The sequence below is a fragment of the Hakea prostrata genome, chromosome 11 (assembly GCF_041222555.1).
Source record: "Hakea prostrata isolate BN-2017 chromosome 11, UWA_Hpros_2, whole genome shotgun sequence".
NCBI lineage: Eukaryota > Viridiplantae > Streptophyta > Magnoliopsida > Proteales > Proteaceae > Hakea > Hakea prostrata.
In genome coordinates, this window is record NC_142610.1 from 18,005,715 (window position 1) to 18,021,155 (window position 15,441).

Consider the following 15,441-nt stretch of genomic DNA (forward strand, 5'->3'; position numbering starts at 1 on the left):
CTCAACAAACTGAGTAATGGCTTGATTTGCGTGACATAATGACATATAGCCTTTAAGTATGGTAACATGCATTTTCTTTTATTTAATCTATTTATATGATCTCTTTTACAAAGTACTTAGATAGCAACATATAATTAAAGTACATAAAAAAATAAAATAAATAAAACATGAAGTTATAACTAGAAACCGAAGTTTCTTTACATTTTTGATCATTTATCGCCAAGTCAAGGATCTGAGGTTGCAGGGATACTACGCAGAACAATTGATTCTATTGTAAGACCTGGTCCAAACCCTAATAACACACCCCATTCAAAACCATCACCTGTTGTGGGTTTTCCTTCTTTCATAGACTTCTTTCTCATCTCATCCATAATGAATAGTACTGTTGGGCTAGACATGTTTCCGTATTCGCTCAACACTTTCCTTGATACTTTTAGTTTATCTTCCTTCAAGCCGAGTGTTTTTTCGACCAAGTCCAAAATTGCAGGTCCACCAGGATGACTAACCCAGAAAATAGAGTTCCAATCAGTGATGCCTACTTTGCTGAATGCTTCCTCTAAACATTTCCCAATATTAGCAGCAATAGTTCTAGCAACATCCTTGGTTAAACTGATTGCAAGACCTGTTTGGCGCAAGTGACCTGCCACCATTTCTTCTGAATCTGGAAGAATTCGGGTCCCAGCTGAGATGAGTTGGAACAATGGACGTTCGATTGAGGTATCAGGGTCTGCACCAACTACCAAAGCTGCAGCACCATCTGCAAAAATGGCCATTCCTAGTAGGGCATGTAAGTCTGTCTCATCGGGTCCTTTGAAGCCACTAATGGAGTTCAGCTCTGAGCAAACAACGAGTACACGAGCCCCTTTGTTATTCTCTGCAAGATCTTTGGCTACACGAAGCACCGAGCCACCACCATAGCATCCAAGATGATACATCATCACACGCCGAACAGTTGGGGAAAGGCCAAGAAGTTTAATGAGCTGGAAATCAACACCCGGTGCATCAACACCAGAAATGGTAGTGAATACAATGTGAGTAATCATTGATTTTGGCTGCCCCCACTCGTTGATAGCTTTGGTTGCCGCTTCCATGGCCAGCTTAGGTACCTCAGTCACCATAATATCTTGGCGTGTGTCAAGGGATGGAGCTGTTAGATCATAGAGTGAAGGATTCTCTGCAATTATTTCATCACTGAGGAAAGTGTGGCGTTTTATAATTGTGGAACTCTTACCTGTATGAACATCAAAGGTCTCATCATTTTTAGAAAACCGAAAATTAATTCTATACAAAACCATTGGTTTTGCCATAATCTGAAGAAGACAGGGGTAGGAAATGATGGTACTTACAGATACGTTTGAACTTCTCCTTCAACTCAACCTTGTCTTCACTCTTGGTGGTTCTGAAATAGAAATCTGGGAAATCAGTCTGGTACATGGTGTTCGATGGATTTGCAGTACCAATAGCCAGCACAGTTGCTGGACCCTCGGCATGCTGAGCTTGATAGATGTCTCCAACAGCACCCATTACTTTGCTGTGAGGTGATCACAAGAGAAGTACTCTGAAAGACAGGAAAGACGGATGAAGATGAAAACCCAAAAGCAAGCGATGATGAAGTAGAAGACCCAACGCTTGGGTATTTATAATGAAAGGATGGTTTGAAGGTTTGACAAATACAACCATTTCTTTAACAATAACGGCGACTTGCATCTCATTAATCTACAATTTAACATGTGTTGTACAGAAAGACAAGGCGGAGAACAATATAATTCTACAACCAAGTCATGGCCGCCTTATCTTAACCTGTTCAGAAGATCAGATGACTTCCTTGATATGTTGGCAAGGTGACCCTACTATACTGTCATTGTTTATTGTTTTTCTGAAGTCCAGTCAAAAGAGGCTGGTAGATCGATACAGTCAACGAAATAGGGCAATATCTTTGTTTGACTGCAGACGCTACCATGCATGCAGCTTCACAAGGATCGATGTCTTCTTATGCGTGGAAATTTCAATTTTGTTGATAAAAAACACTTATGGTTTGGTATACTGAAGATTATTGTATCTGGGCTTTCCACTTGACTTAATTATGTGACAATTCCCTTAAGTGCATGAATTATCCCAGGAATTGTCACGTTGCTTCAGCTAAACATATTCATCCCTTCATTATTAGTGCTTCATTGTATGGGGTGGACTTCTTTTTTAATAGTATTTTTCCTTTTCTTCGGCTGCTATTGTTACCTGTTTGAGGTATTTATTTTGTATTAGCTAGTTTTAATTGATACATGATTTAAGGCTGTGGGTAAAAGATATGCATTTTTTTGGGTAAAGTCAGCAAAATGTGTACATTTTTTTTGGGTAAAGTCAGCAAACATTGAAGTAAAAGGGGTTTTGTGGTAATGTTCCTATATATATATTTTTCCCCCTAAATGATTAGTGCTTTGGTACACTCTTCAAATTCCTTCATAGGAATTAGGGGACAAGTAAACTTAACCCTATTCACACTTGCACTAATAAAATTATTTGATGCTAATTTCTCTCATATTTTTAGAGTTTCCGTAATAAAACATTGTATTTTTATTTTTCCAGTCCATATTTGAAGGAAATCAACTTGTATTTTATTATTTTTTTCAACTTACATCAATGAATAAAATCAGTTTATTAAAAAAGGAAAAAAGAAAGAAAAGAAACTGTATATTTATTTTGGTCAATGTCATCTAAAGGCTACTAGGTATGCAAAATGCTTACATTTAATAGATTGAAAAAAAAAAAATGTAAGTTTTACAAATAGCCCTTATGAAATGAAAAATGAAAACATCTAAGCAACTCTAAAACCCTAGAAATAAATGAAGAGAAATAGATAAAAGATGGAAAACGACAAAAAGGGAAAAAAAAAAAAAAAGGGTAATAATCTGGAAAATATGTTGATAAAGAGTCACAAAATTGAAAGAAAACGACAGAAATACCCCAAAGTTCAAAAGTTTTTTGAGAAACCAAGGCCAAGCTTAAAAGGTCTCTTTTGACAAAGAGAGATACTCTCACCTCCCCTCCCTGTAAGTTTTTTTCACCTTGTCTCTATAATACCCTTTGCACCTAATAATGGAATATCTTCTTTGAAATAATATCTTTCAACCAAAAATATAAATGTCACAATGCAAAGTTTTGGGTTCTTAATAAAATCATGTTTTTTTGTTTTTTCTTTTTTTTTTTTTTTTTTTTTTTTTGTTTTTTTGTTTTTTGTTTTTTGTTTTTTGTTTGTTTGTTTTTTTTTTTTTTTTTTTTTGTATTAATAGAGCGGAACAAAAAAATTTACTAATTACAATAATCACACCATGTCAAGGAACCACTGTCACTCATCCCACAACGGTAGTTGCACACAATACAACCAAACTCACCATAATTCTGTAGTGGATTCCATGCACACTTAATAGAATGAGCCCTTGTAGCAAAATTGAAAACTGGAATTGCCTGCTGGCTCCCATTTCAAAGCAAGTTGGATCAGCCGCGACCATGGAGCATTTGCACTTGAAACTCTCTCTCTCTCTCTTGCTGCTAATTTTTTTTCAAATAATCTGGTGCTTAGTTATTCTCCTTATAGCAATAAATTCTTGTTCTTTCACTCAAAATAAAAATTAAAAAAAAAATATATATAAAAGAGGAAAGAAAAGAGAAAGGATGCATTATATACTAGCAGCGGAAGCTTAATTTCCAACAATTTCTTGTTACTATTAATTGTGCCCTAATCTCTTAGGAGGTGTGATACAATTGTAAGCATTTTGATTTCACATTCCCTTTAGTAACCCTTAAAATAGAATCCTTTCCATTGTAAAAGTTCAATGACATGTCTACAATTGTATTGGATTTATCTTGACCATGTTCACCTCTAATTTTCTTCAAAATAATCCAAATAATTCAAATGGCTAGGCAACATCTTTCCATGAACCAACACTAACCTCCATGATCATGGATTGATTTTGCCATATTTCGTTGACCCTCCCCCTCTTGACTGATTATTTTCAGTCTTAAGTAAAGATGGAGAAGCACCACCCATCAAGCAATAAAATAATTATAGAAATGTCCTTCCAACAGACTGGACTTCCAAATATATGCATGGACTTTATAAATAATGACTTTCAACTCACTCACCAACCTTTTGGAAGAAATCATAAAGATAAAGGCTTTGGAGAACCGACAAGATTGATTTTTGCACTGACATTGATTTTAAAAACTTATTCTTGTACGCCTTTATTGAATTGATCTTCCAGCAGAAAGCAGCACATATCACAATGAGTCAATGACCATTTCTTCATCTCAAAATGATTATTTAATCAGACGATTCCATAATTATTGACGAAATGCATGTATTTCCCAATACATCCAATCATTCTTATATTATAAACAGCAATGCATTAGCCCCGCTAGTATATCATCGCTTGCTCTTGTGTTTTCATTCTTCTTTCCAGGTTTTCACAGTTCTCTTGTGATCACCTCACAGCAAAGCAAAACAAGAAGTAATGGGAAATCGTTTTTTAATTACATTGATTGTTGGAGGCTTTTATGAAGTTTGGGAAATTGTTTTAATCTAATCTTTCCGCAAGTGTGTGACTGACCAATAGAGGTGGCGATATTAGAATTAGTTCGCTTCAATGTGTGGGAAAATAATTTCAAAATTTTGTATAGGTCCTCAATCCCGTGGAGTTGTCAGCCGGTTCAGGAAACAATTAATAACTACAATTTTAGAGAATGCTTCATCACCTTCATCCACATACCAAGGATTACTAATTAAGATATATTTTTCATCTCTCCTTTTCTCAATGAAAATGAAACGGACCCATTCATGGTCTGCCATTGAGAGATGCTAAGTCACCTCATTCATACAAAAACCTCTAAAAAAGAAAGGTGACGTAAAAAAAAAAAAAGAATTTCAGTCAAGATGAAGTGTTACGCAGGAGAGAATCAAGATTCATTGTTTCTTTGGTGTTTCATCCACAGAAGTTTTCTGGGGTTATCTGTCCGGCCTGTATGAAACAACTACGTAAGCTCTCAAGAACTTTCACAGTAACCCCTCTGGTCAAAGAAAGATTTTGCCGTTTTTATTGACTCCATCTCAATCTTTCGATTGATTTTTTCTTTTTCTTTTTAATATGGGCTTTGTAAACCCCGTCAAAGTCTAATGAAGACTAGCCATTTTAAAATCTCATTCTTATTTGCCTTTATTGAATTAGTCATTCAGGAACTGGCTCAAGTCATCACAGCGACCATTTAATCAATTTACTAAGGAAATCCATCCAAACATCCATTCGTTATAAATACCCATGCAATAGCTCTGCTACTTCATCATCGCTTTCTCTTTTGTTCCCGATCTTCTTCCTGGTCTTTCACAGTCCTCTTGTGATCGATCAATTCAAAATTCTCAGCAAACCAAAACAAAAAGCAATGGGTTCCCTTGGAGACATCTATCAAGCTCAGCATGCCGAGGGTCCAGCAACCGTGCTGGCTATTGGCACTGCCAATCCATCCAACATCATGTACCAGACTGATTTCCCTGATTTCTACTTCAGAACCACCAAAAGTGAAGACAAGGTTGAGTTGAAGGAGAAGTTCAAACGTATCTGTAAGTACTGTCGTTTCCTATAACATATTTTCTTTCAGGGATTGCACTTTCTATCGTTTCATATAAGTTGACTTTTTAATCGTCTAAAAATGATAACCTTTCTTTTGTGTTGTTAATAGGTAAAAGTTCGACAATTATAAAACGCCACACTTTCCTCAGTGATGAAATGATCGCAGAGAATCCTTCACTCTATGATCCAACAGCTCCATCCCTTGACGCACGCCAAGATATTATGGTGACTGAGGTACCTAAGCTGGCCATGGAAGCAGCAACCAAAGCTATCAACGAGTGGGGGCAGCCAAAATCAAAGATCACTCACATCGTATTCACTACCATTTCTGGTGTTGATGCACCGGGTGTTGACTTCCAGCTTATCAAACTCCTTGGCCTTTCCCCAACTGTTCGACGTGTGATGATGTACCATTTAGGATGCTATGGTGGTGGCTCAGTGCTCCGTGTAGCCAAAGATCTTGCAGAGAATAACAAAGGGGCTCGTGTACTCGTTGTTTGCTCAGAGTTGAACTCCATTAGTGGCTTCAAAGGACCCGATGAGACAGACTTACATGCCCTACTAGGGATGGCAATTTTTGCAGATGGTGCTGCAGCTTTGGTAGTTGGTGCTGACCCTGATACCTCAATCGAACGTCCATTATTCCAACTCATCTCAGCAGGGACCCGAATTCTTCCAGATTCAGAAGAAATGGTGGCAGGTCACTTGCGCCAAACAGGTCTTACAATCAGTTTAACCAAGGATGTCGCTAGAACTATTGCTGCTAATATTGGGAAATGTTTGGAGGAAGCATTCAGCAAAGTAGGCATTACTGATTGGAACAACATTTTCTGGGTAAGCCACCCCGGTGGCCCTGCAATATTGGACCTCGTCCAGAAGACACTTGGATTGAAAGAAGACAAGCTAAAAGCATCAAGGAAAATATTGAGTGAATATGGTAATATGTCTAGCCCCACAGTATTGTTTATCATGAATGAGATGAGAAAGAGGTCCATGGAGGAAGGAAAAGCTACAACTGGTGACGGCTTTGAATGGGGTGTGTTATTAGGGTTTGGACCAGGTCTCACAATTGAATCAGTTGTATTGCGCAGCATCCCTACAAATTTAAGTAAGTGAGTTAGCATTCTTAAGTTTAGTTGAAATCTCAGGCTATGTTTATAGATTAATGTTTAATCATTCATCACCTTTGCATTACTTTTTTTTTTTTTCTATATTGTGCTCAGTGAGACCTCTTTCGAGGACAAAGTCAATGACCTCTTTTCATAATTTATGTATTTGTAATTTTCTTCCTCCTTGTGATTCAATAAAGTACACCAAGCATTCGTTCAAAAATACTCTGAAAAATGGAGAGAATGTATCACAATTTGAATAAGGAAAAAAATTTGTCAGAACATGAGTTGTGGAACAATTTTTCGAGCCTTTCAAGTTTAAATTTCCGAAAAAAAAAAAAAAAAAAAAAAGGGAGAAGAAGAAGAAGGAGAAGAGAGAAGAAGAAGAAAAAAAAAAAGAGATTCTATAGGTTCTTGCCAGCACATCCTCTATTTTTTTTCCTTCTATTTCCGTCTACCTTTCAAAGACTTTTTTCCCTTTGAAATTTTGAACACTGATTCCATGCGAATTCTTATTTTCCATTTTAAAGGGCTATGTGTAGTTAATTCTTAAATTTTCACCGCATAAATTAAACTCATTTTACAAAAATTAACACTTCTTTTAACATCCACCCCCCCCCCCCCCCCCCCAAAAAAAAAAAATAAAGGGAAAGAGGATAGCAAAGACAAAAGGATAGTCGGCATAATATTTTCTGAACTTAGTTTGAACTATACTAGAGAAGCAAAAATTCAAAAAAACCCAAAACCCACTGGGGGCCATATTTTATTCTTTGATCTTTGAGAATGATGCTTTTCATGTCAAAGGGTGCTGTTGCGCTTTTATTCTTTGAGAATGATGCTTTTCATGTCAAAGGGTGCTGTTACGCTATGCTGGTCATATTTTATTCTTTGATCTTTGAGAATGATGCTTTTCATGTCAAAGGGTGCTGTTGCGCTTCACCTAATAGGAGGTTACTTCTTTGTGATCAAGGTTTAAAGTATCGTTGTGGAGTATTATATTGGTCAGATGATTTTAAGAAACGTATCATCTTGTATCGAGTATTTTATTGTACTGCTCAACATATTCTAGTGCAATTCAATATGTGCCCTTTAGGAAAAGAGAGATGTACATAGATATATCATATTATTTGTATCCAATATGGAAACATATAAGACTAATATTGTGTTGTATCGTGAAATATAGTAAGCCTTGCTTGGGATGATCATTTCATTTAAGATGAGTGACATACAAGTAAAAATTATCACGAGAATATATCAAATCATCGTATTGTGGAATACTTTAAACATGTTCGGAAATGAATACATAAAAATCCAAGGTTAAGGACAATATTGTAAATTCACAAGACAATAAGAGCAACTTAGGAATTAAGAGATAATGCAATCATAACTTAACGGAATTTGTTCCATTATGCAAATTTAAGAGACATTTTGGAGTGTGTTTACCAAGTTGACATGTTATGGGGTGTCTATGCTTTTTGCTATTCATTTTTGGGTGTCCCTAGAATTTTTCCAAAGGAAAAAAAAAAATCTGCACTTGAACGATAATCATAATTTGAAAAAGTTGTTTTTTTGTGATGGTGCAAAAATGTCGCCAAAAGACGAAAATAGTTGCTCAAAATAAAGCACTACACTTTCCATTCTGTCGTCTATACCACTGTCGCAAAAAATGGGCGACAATTTTTTGGTACTCACTGGGAAAACATTTTTGGCAATGGTTACAACCGTCACAAAAAATGAATATTTGGGCAACGGAAATAACTGTGGTGAAAGATGCAAGTTTGGGCAATGGTTATAACCGTCACTAATTATGAAAGTTTGGGCTCCAGTATATCTGAAATGACACTAAGGAAAGAAAAAAAATTGTTTAATATGAATGCAAAATTTAAAAGTAAAAAAAGTTACTGCTAGTAAGGCCTTTGAATGTTTTCCCCACAGGAATCTCCCTAATGCTAACTTAAGATACTCGAAGATATATACTGTAACATTTCATTCTAGTAGATAAGTCTAGGTACAATTTCACCGGTCAAGTTATTCTGGCTAGATCTCTGAACAGTGCATGGCAATGGAATTCATGACTCTCATCCATATATACTTGAAACGGAAATAAAAGGAGAAAAAGATGCCATGAGAATCAACTTAATTACAAGATTTTCAGGCTTGGAATATGAGACAAGGTTAACAGAATGGGGCCTATCAACTGATTATTTTTCAAAATCCTGAAACATAGATCAAATATAGATATTGCAGGGAGGACTAGCAAACCAACAACCTAGTATTGAAAATGTGAAACTTATAGGCTTTCTAATTTGTTTCAACTTAGAGATTGAAAATTGAATGTCCCCATCAATGTTGTTCATAGATAGGTCTCTAAAAGGGTTTAAAGGGGAGGGTACAAGGCATACGTCAGTTCGAGCAGAAGAATCACGCACAAAAGAAAAAGTAAAAGAGAAACAAAATAGATAGGAATTCGAACAAGGAAGAAGAAGAAGAGTAACCACTGAGATAAAGAATAATCACACTCTGAACTCAAGACCCAAAACCAATAAAGCATCGATTTATCGTTGTCAGATTGAGCTTCCCACCAAACGTAAACCAGTGCTTGAAACCTAGAAAGTCTAAGGGTTTTCACAAAAGCATCAAATATAAGATAGGGATTTTCACAAAATCAATGAATCCAAACTTTAGAGAAATAGTTAGATCTAAACAGGAGAGCAATATTCTGGTTTAAGAGTTAAAAATAGGGACCAAAATTAGTAAACAAAACCTAATAGAAGGGCTTATACTTCAGAATCTAATAGATGTACTCATAAGATCTGTGGTGAGGACCAGATTTTGAAACCAGAAGCACATAAAATGATTCGGAGAGTAACAAAAATACAAAATGGGGTGAAGTATGGTACCATGCCTTTTCTTTTATTTTAATCTATTTAGATTATGTCTTTACAAAGTACTTAGATAGCAACATTTAATAAAATTACATAAAATAAAAAAAAATAAAACCATGAAGGTATAACTAGAAACCAAAGTTTCTTTACATTTCAATCATTCATTGCCAAGTCAAGGAGTTGAGGTTGCAGGGATGCTACGCAGAACAATAGATTCTATTGTAAGACCTGGTCCAAACCCTAATAACACACCCCATTCAAAACCATCACCTGTTGTGGGTTTTCCTTCTTTCATGGATTTCTTTCTCATCTCATCCATGATGAATAGTACTGTTGGGCTAGACATATTTCCGTATTCGCTCAACACTTTCCTTGATGCTTTCAGTTTATCTTCCTTCAAGCCGAGTGTTTTTTCGACCAAGTCCAAAATTGCAGGTCCACCAGGATGACTAACCCAGAAAATAGAGTTCCAATCAGTGATGCCTACTTTGCTGAATGCTTCCTCCAAACATTTCCCAATATTAGCAGCAATAGTTCTAGCGACATCCTTGGTTAAACTAATTGCAAGACCTGTTTGGCGCAAGTGACCTGCCACCATTTCTTCTGAATCTGGAAGAATTCGGGTCCCAGCTGAGATGAGTTGGAATAATGGACGTTCGATTGAGGTATCAGGGTCAGCACCAACTACCAAAGCTGCAGCACCATCTGCAAAAATGGCCATCCCTAGTAGGGCATGTAAGTCTGTCTCATCGGGTCCTTTGAAGCCACTAATGGAGTTCAACTCTGAGCAAACAACGAGTACACGAGCCCCTTTGTTATTCTCTGCAAGATCTTTGGCTACACGAAGCACCGAGCCACCACCATAGCATCCAAGGTGATACATCATCACACGCCGAACAGTTGGGGAAAGGCCAAGAAGTTTAATGAGCTGAAAATCAACACCCGGTGCATCAACCCCAGAAATGGTAGTGAATACAATGTGAGTAATCATTGATTTTGGCTGCCCCCACTCGTTGATAGCTTTGGTTGCTGCTTCCATGGCCAGCTTAGGTACCTCAGTCACCATAATATCTTGGCGTGTGTCAAGGGATGGAGCTGTTGGATCATAGAGTGAAGGATTCTCTGCAATAATTTCATCACTGAGGAAAGTGTGGCGTTTTATAATTGTGGAACTCTTACCTGTATCAACAACATCAAAAGTCTCATCATTTTTAGAAAACCAAAAATTAAGTCTATACAAAACTATCGGCTTTGCCATAATCTGAAGAAGACGGGGGAAGGAAATGATGGTACTTACAGATACGTTTGAACTTCTCCTTCAACTCAACCTTGTCTTCACTCTTGGTGGTTCTGAAATAGAAATCTGGGAAATCAGTCTGGTACATGGTGTTTGATGGATTTGCAGTACCAATAGCCAGCACGGTTGCTGGACCCTCGGCATGCTGAGCTTGATAGATGTCTCCAACAGAACCCATTACTTTGCTGTGAGGTGATCACAAGAGAAGTACTCTGAAAGACAGGAAAGACGAATGAAGCTAGATGAAAACCCAACAGCAAGCGGCGATGATGAAGTAGAAGACCCAACGCTTGGGTATATATAATGAAAGGATGGTTTGAAGGTTTGACAAATACAACCATTTCTTTAACAATAACGCGACTTCGTCTCATTAATCTACAATTTAACATGTGTTGTACAGACAAGACAAGGAGAACAATATAATTCTACAACCAAGTCATGGCCGCCTTATCTTAACCTGTTCAGAAGATCAGATGACTTCCTTGATATGTTGGCAAGGTGACCCTACTGTCATTGTTTATTGTTTTTCTGAAGTCCAGTCAAAAGAGGCTGGTAGATCGATACAGTCAACGAAATAGGGCAATATCTTTGTTTGACTGCAGACGCTACCATGCATGCAGCTTCACAAGGATCGATATCTTCTTATGCGTGGAAATTTCAATTTTGTTGATAAAAAACACTTTGGTATGGTATAGTGAAGATTGTTGTATCTGGGCTTTCCACTTGACTTAATTATGTGACGATACCCTTAAGTGCATGAATTATCCCAGGAATTGTCACGTTGCTTCAGCTAAAAATATTCAAATCCCTTCATTAATTAGTGCTTCATTGGTTGGGGTGGACTTCTTTTTTAATAGTATTTTTCCTTTTCTTCGGCTGATATTTTTACCTGTTTGAGGTATTTATTTTGTATTAGCTAGTTTTAATTGATACATGATTTAAGGCTGTGGGTAAAATATATGCATTTTTTTGGGTAAAGTCCGCAAACATGGAAGTAAAAGGGGTTTTATGGTAATGTTCTTATATCTTCTTTTTCCTTTTTTCCTCTTCTTTTTTTTTTTTTTTTCTATAATTTTTTGGGGAACAGAAACAATGCAAATCATGTCTAATTCTATCTGTTTCTTCTTCTTCTGTTTTTTTATTTTTTCTTTTTTATTTTTTATTTAATGATTAGTGCTTTGGTACACCTTCAAATTCCTTCATAGGAATTAGGGGACAAGGAAAGTTAACCCTATTCACACTTGCACTAATAAAATTACTTGATGCTAATTTCTCTCATATTTTTAGAGTTTCGGTAATAAAACATTGTAGTTTTATTTTTCCACTCCATATTTGAAGGAAATCAACTAGTATTTTATTATTTTTTTTCAACTTACTTCAATGAATAAAATCAGTTTATTAGAAAAAAAAAAAAAAAAAGAAAGAAAGAAAGAAAAGAAACTGTATATTTATTTTGGTCAATGTCACATCTAAAGGCTAGGTATGCAAAATGCTTACTTTTAATAGATTGAAAAAATAAATGTAAGTTTTACAAATAGCCCTTATGAAATGAAAAATGAAAACATCAAGCAACTCTGAAACCCTAGAAATAAATGAAGAGAATCAGATAAAAGATGGAAAATGACAAAAAGGTCAGCTGGTTTTAGGTTAGCCCTTGAGCCAACCTAGCTCAGCCTTACCCGATCCAATGTCAATTTTCCTTTTTACTTGCATTTCTGAAGATATTCTTATTTATTCAAATTTCAAAATGGATTAGATATCACTGTCTTCGGATTTTATGATATGTTTCCAGTTTTCCTACGAATATAAATCACATTCATCTTTGTTAAAAAAATAAGATGCGTCTCATGCATATATGTTAAAGAAACTCCAGCTAATTCGTTTTTATTGGTGATATATTCTATTATTTTCTCTCTCTCTCCTATCACATAATTATTTTTAACAATAATTAAATGCATCTCATGCATGCATATTAAAGAAAATATAGCTCATTCGTTTTTATTGGTAATATACTCTATTATTTTCTGTGTCTCCTATCACATAACTATTATTAACTAAAAATCTCAATTCCTTGGTTTTTGTTATTGTCACATCTTACTAAAGAAAAACTCATAAAATGTGAAGAATTCTTCATGGAAATTTAAAAAATTGAAAACAAATACAAAATAGAGCATATTAGGCTTAAATTAATTAGCTAGTTGTTACAGAATATGAGGGTGACTGACCAACGGAGGTGGCGGTATTAATATTACTACGCTTCAATGTGTGGGAAAATAATTTAAAAAATTTGTAGAGGTCCTCAATCCCGTGGAGTTGTCAGCCGGTTCAGGAAACAATTAATAAATATAATTTTAGAGAGGATACTTCATCACCTTCATCCACATACAATGGATTACTAATTAAGATATATTTTTCATCTCTCCTTTTCTCAATGAAAATGAAACGGACCCATTCATGGTCTGCCATTGAGAGATGCTAAGTCACCCCATTCATATAAAAACCTCTAAAAAAGAAAGGTGACGTAAAAAAAAAAGAAAGAATTTCAGTCAAGATGAAGTGTAACGTAGGAGAGAATCAAGATTCATTGTTTTTTGGTGTTTCATCCACAGAAGTTTTCTGGGGTTATCTGTCCTGTATGAAACAACTACGTAAACTCTGAAGAACTTTCACAGTAACCTCTCTGGTCAAAGAAAGATTTTGCCTTTTTTATTGACTCCATCTCAATCTTTCGATTGATTTTTTTTTTCTTTTTAATATGGGCTTTGGAAACCCCGCCAAGTCTAATGAAGACTAGCCATTTTAAAATCTCATTCTTATTTGCCTTTATTGAATTAGTCATCCAGGAACTGGCTCAAGTCATCACAGCGACCATTTAATCAATTTACTAAGGAAATCCATCCAAACATCCATTCGTTATAAATACCCATGCAATAGCTCTGCTACTTCATCATCGCATTCTCTTTTGTTCCCGATCTTCTTCCTGGTCTTTCACAGTTCTCTTGTGATCGATCAATTCAAAATTCACAGCAAACCAAAACAAAAAGCAATGGGTTCCCTTGGAGACATCTATCAAGCTCAGCATGCCGAGGGTCCAGCAACCGTGCTGGCTATTGGCACTGCCAATCCATCCAACATCATGTACCAGACTGATTTCCCTGATTTCTACTTCAGAACCACCAAAAGTGAAGACAAGGTTGAGTTGAAGGAGAAGTTCAAACGTATCTGTAAGTACTGTCGTTTCCTAGAACATATTTCTTTCAGTGATTGCACTTCCTATAGTCTCGTATAAATTGACTTTTTAATCTTCTAAAAATGATAACCTTTCTTTTGTGTTGTTAATAGGTAAAAGTTCGACAATTATAAAACGCCACACTTTCCTCAGTGATGAAATGATCGCAGAGAATCCTTCACTCTATGATCCAACAGCTCCATCCCTTGATGCACGCCAAGATATTATGGTGACTGAGGTACCTAAGCTGGCCATGGAAGCAGCAACCAAAGCTATCAATGAGTGGGGGCAGCCAAAATCAAAGATCACTCACATCGTATTCACTACCATTTCTGGTGTTGATGCACCGGGTGTTGACTTCCAACTTATCAAACTCCTTGGCCTTTCCCCAACTGTTCGACGTGTGATGATGTACCATTTAGGATGCTATGGTGGTGGCTCAGTGCTCCGTGTAGCCAAAGATCTTGCAGAGAATAACAAAGGAGCTCGTGTACTCGTTGTCTGCTCAGAGCTGAACTCCATTAGTGGCTTCAAAGGACCCGATGAGACAGACTTACATGCCCTACTAGGGATGGCTATTTTTGCAGATGGTGCTGCAGCTTTGGTAGTTGGTGCTGACCCTAATATCTCAATCGAACGTCCATTATTCCAACTCATCTCAGCAGGGACCCGAATTCTTCCAGATTCAGAAGAAATGGTGGCAGGTCACTTGCGCCAAACAGGTCTTGCAATCAGTTTAACCAAGGATGTCGCTAGAACTATTGCTGCTAATATTGGGAAATGTTTGGAAGAAGCATTCAGCAATGTAGGCATTACTGATTGGAACTCCATTTTCTGGGTAAGCCACCCCGGTGGCCCTGCAATATTGGACCTCGTCCAGAAGACACTTGGATTGAAAGAAGACAAGCTAAAAGCATCAAGGAAAATATTGAGTGAATATGGTAACATGTCTAGCCCCACAGTATTGTTTATCATGAATGAGATGAGAAAGAGGTCCATGGAGGAAGGAAAAACTACAACTGGTGACGGCTTTGAATGGGGTGTGTTGTTAGGGTTTGGACCAGGTCTCACAATTGAATCAGTTGTATTGCGCAGTATCCCTACAACTTTAAGTAAGTGAGTTAGCATTCTTAAGTTTAGTAGAAATCTCTGGCTATGTTTATAGCTTAATGTTTAATCATTCATCACCTTTGTATTACTTTTTTTTCTTTCTATATGTGCTCAGTAAGAGCTCTTTCAAGGACAAAGTCAATGACCTCTTTTCAGAATTTATGTATTTGTAATTTTCTTCTTCCTTGCTCTA

General features: G+C 36.5%; 4 protein-coding genes across 4 annotated transcripts in view; 2 read left to right on the forward strand and 2 right to left on the reverse strand.

The window, feature by feature from the left end:
• LOC149000515 (chalcone synthase 2-like) lies at positions 1 to 1,613 on the reverse strand. Its single transcript, XM_089139423.1, has 2 exons — positions 1,347 to 1,613; positions 1 to 1,231 (listed from the first exon to the last, which is right to left on the reverse strand). Exons 1-2 carry the CDS (start codon positions 1,522 to 1,524, stop codon positions 225 to 227), a joined length of 1,185 nt encoding a protein of 394 aa, XP_088995549.1. The 5' UTR covers positions 1,525 to 1,613; the 3' UTR covers positions 1 to 224.
• Positions 1,614 to 5,339: 3,726 nt separating this feature from the next.
• On the forward strand, positions 5,340 to 7,081 carry LOC149000516 (chalcone synthase-like). The gene is made up of 2 exons (XM_089139819.1): positions 5,340 to 5,608; positions 5,728 to 7,081. The coding sequence occupies exons 1-2, from the start codon at positions 5,431 to 5,433 to the stop codon at positions 6,732 to 6,734; spliced, it is 1,185 nt and encodes a 394-aa protein (XP_088995945.1). The 5' UTR covers positions 5,340 to 5,430; the 3' UTR covers positions 6,735 to 7,081.
• Positions 7,082 to 9,617: 2,536 nt separating this feature from the next.
• LOC149000517 (chalcone synthase 2-like) lies at positions 9,618 to 11,160 on the reverse strand. Its single transcript, XM_089139429.1, has 2 exons — positions 10,910 to 11,160; positions 9,618 to 10,791 (listed from the first exon to the last, which is right to left on the reverse strand). Exons 1-2 carry the CDS (start codon positions 11,085 to 11,087, stop codon positions 9,785 to 9,787), a joined length of 1,185 nt encoding a protein of 394 aa, XP_088995555.1. The 5' UTR covers positions 11,088 to 11,160; the 3' UTR covers positions 9,618 to 9,784.
• A 2,655-nt stretch (positions 11,161 to 13,815) lies between these two features.
• The window catches only part of LOC149000518 (chalcone synthase-like), a 1,666-nt gene continuing 40 nt past the window's right edge, over positions 13,816 to 15,441 (forward strand). Inside the window, exons 1-2 of the mRNA XM_089139379.1 lie at positions 13,816 to 14,133; positions 14,252 to 15,441. The exon at positions 14,252 to 15,441 is cut by the window's right edge and continues 40 nt beyond it. Coding sequence (XP_088995505.1) covers positions 13,956 to 14,133; positions 14,252 to 15,258 — 1,185 coding nt within the window. The 5' untranslated portion in view covers positions 13,816 to 13,955 and the 3' untranslated portion in view covers positions 15,259 to 15,441. The remainder of the gene's footprint in view (positions 14,134 to 14,251) is intronic.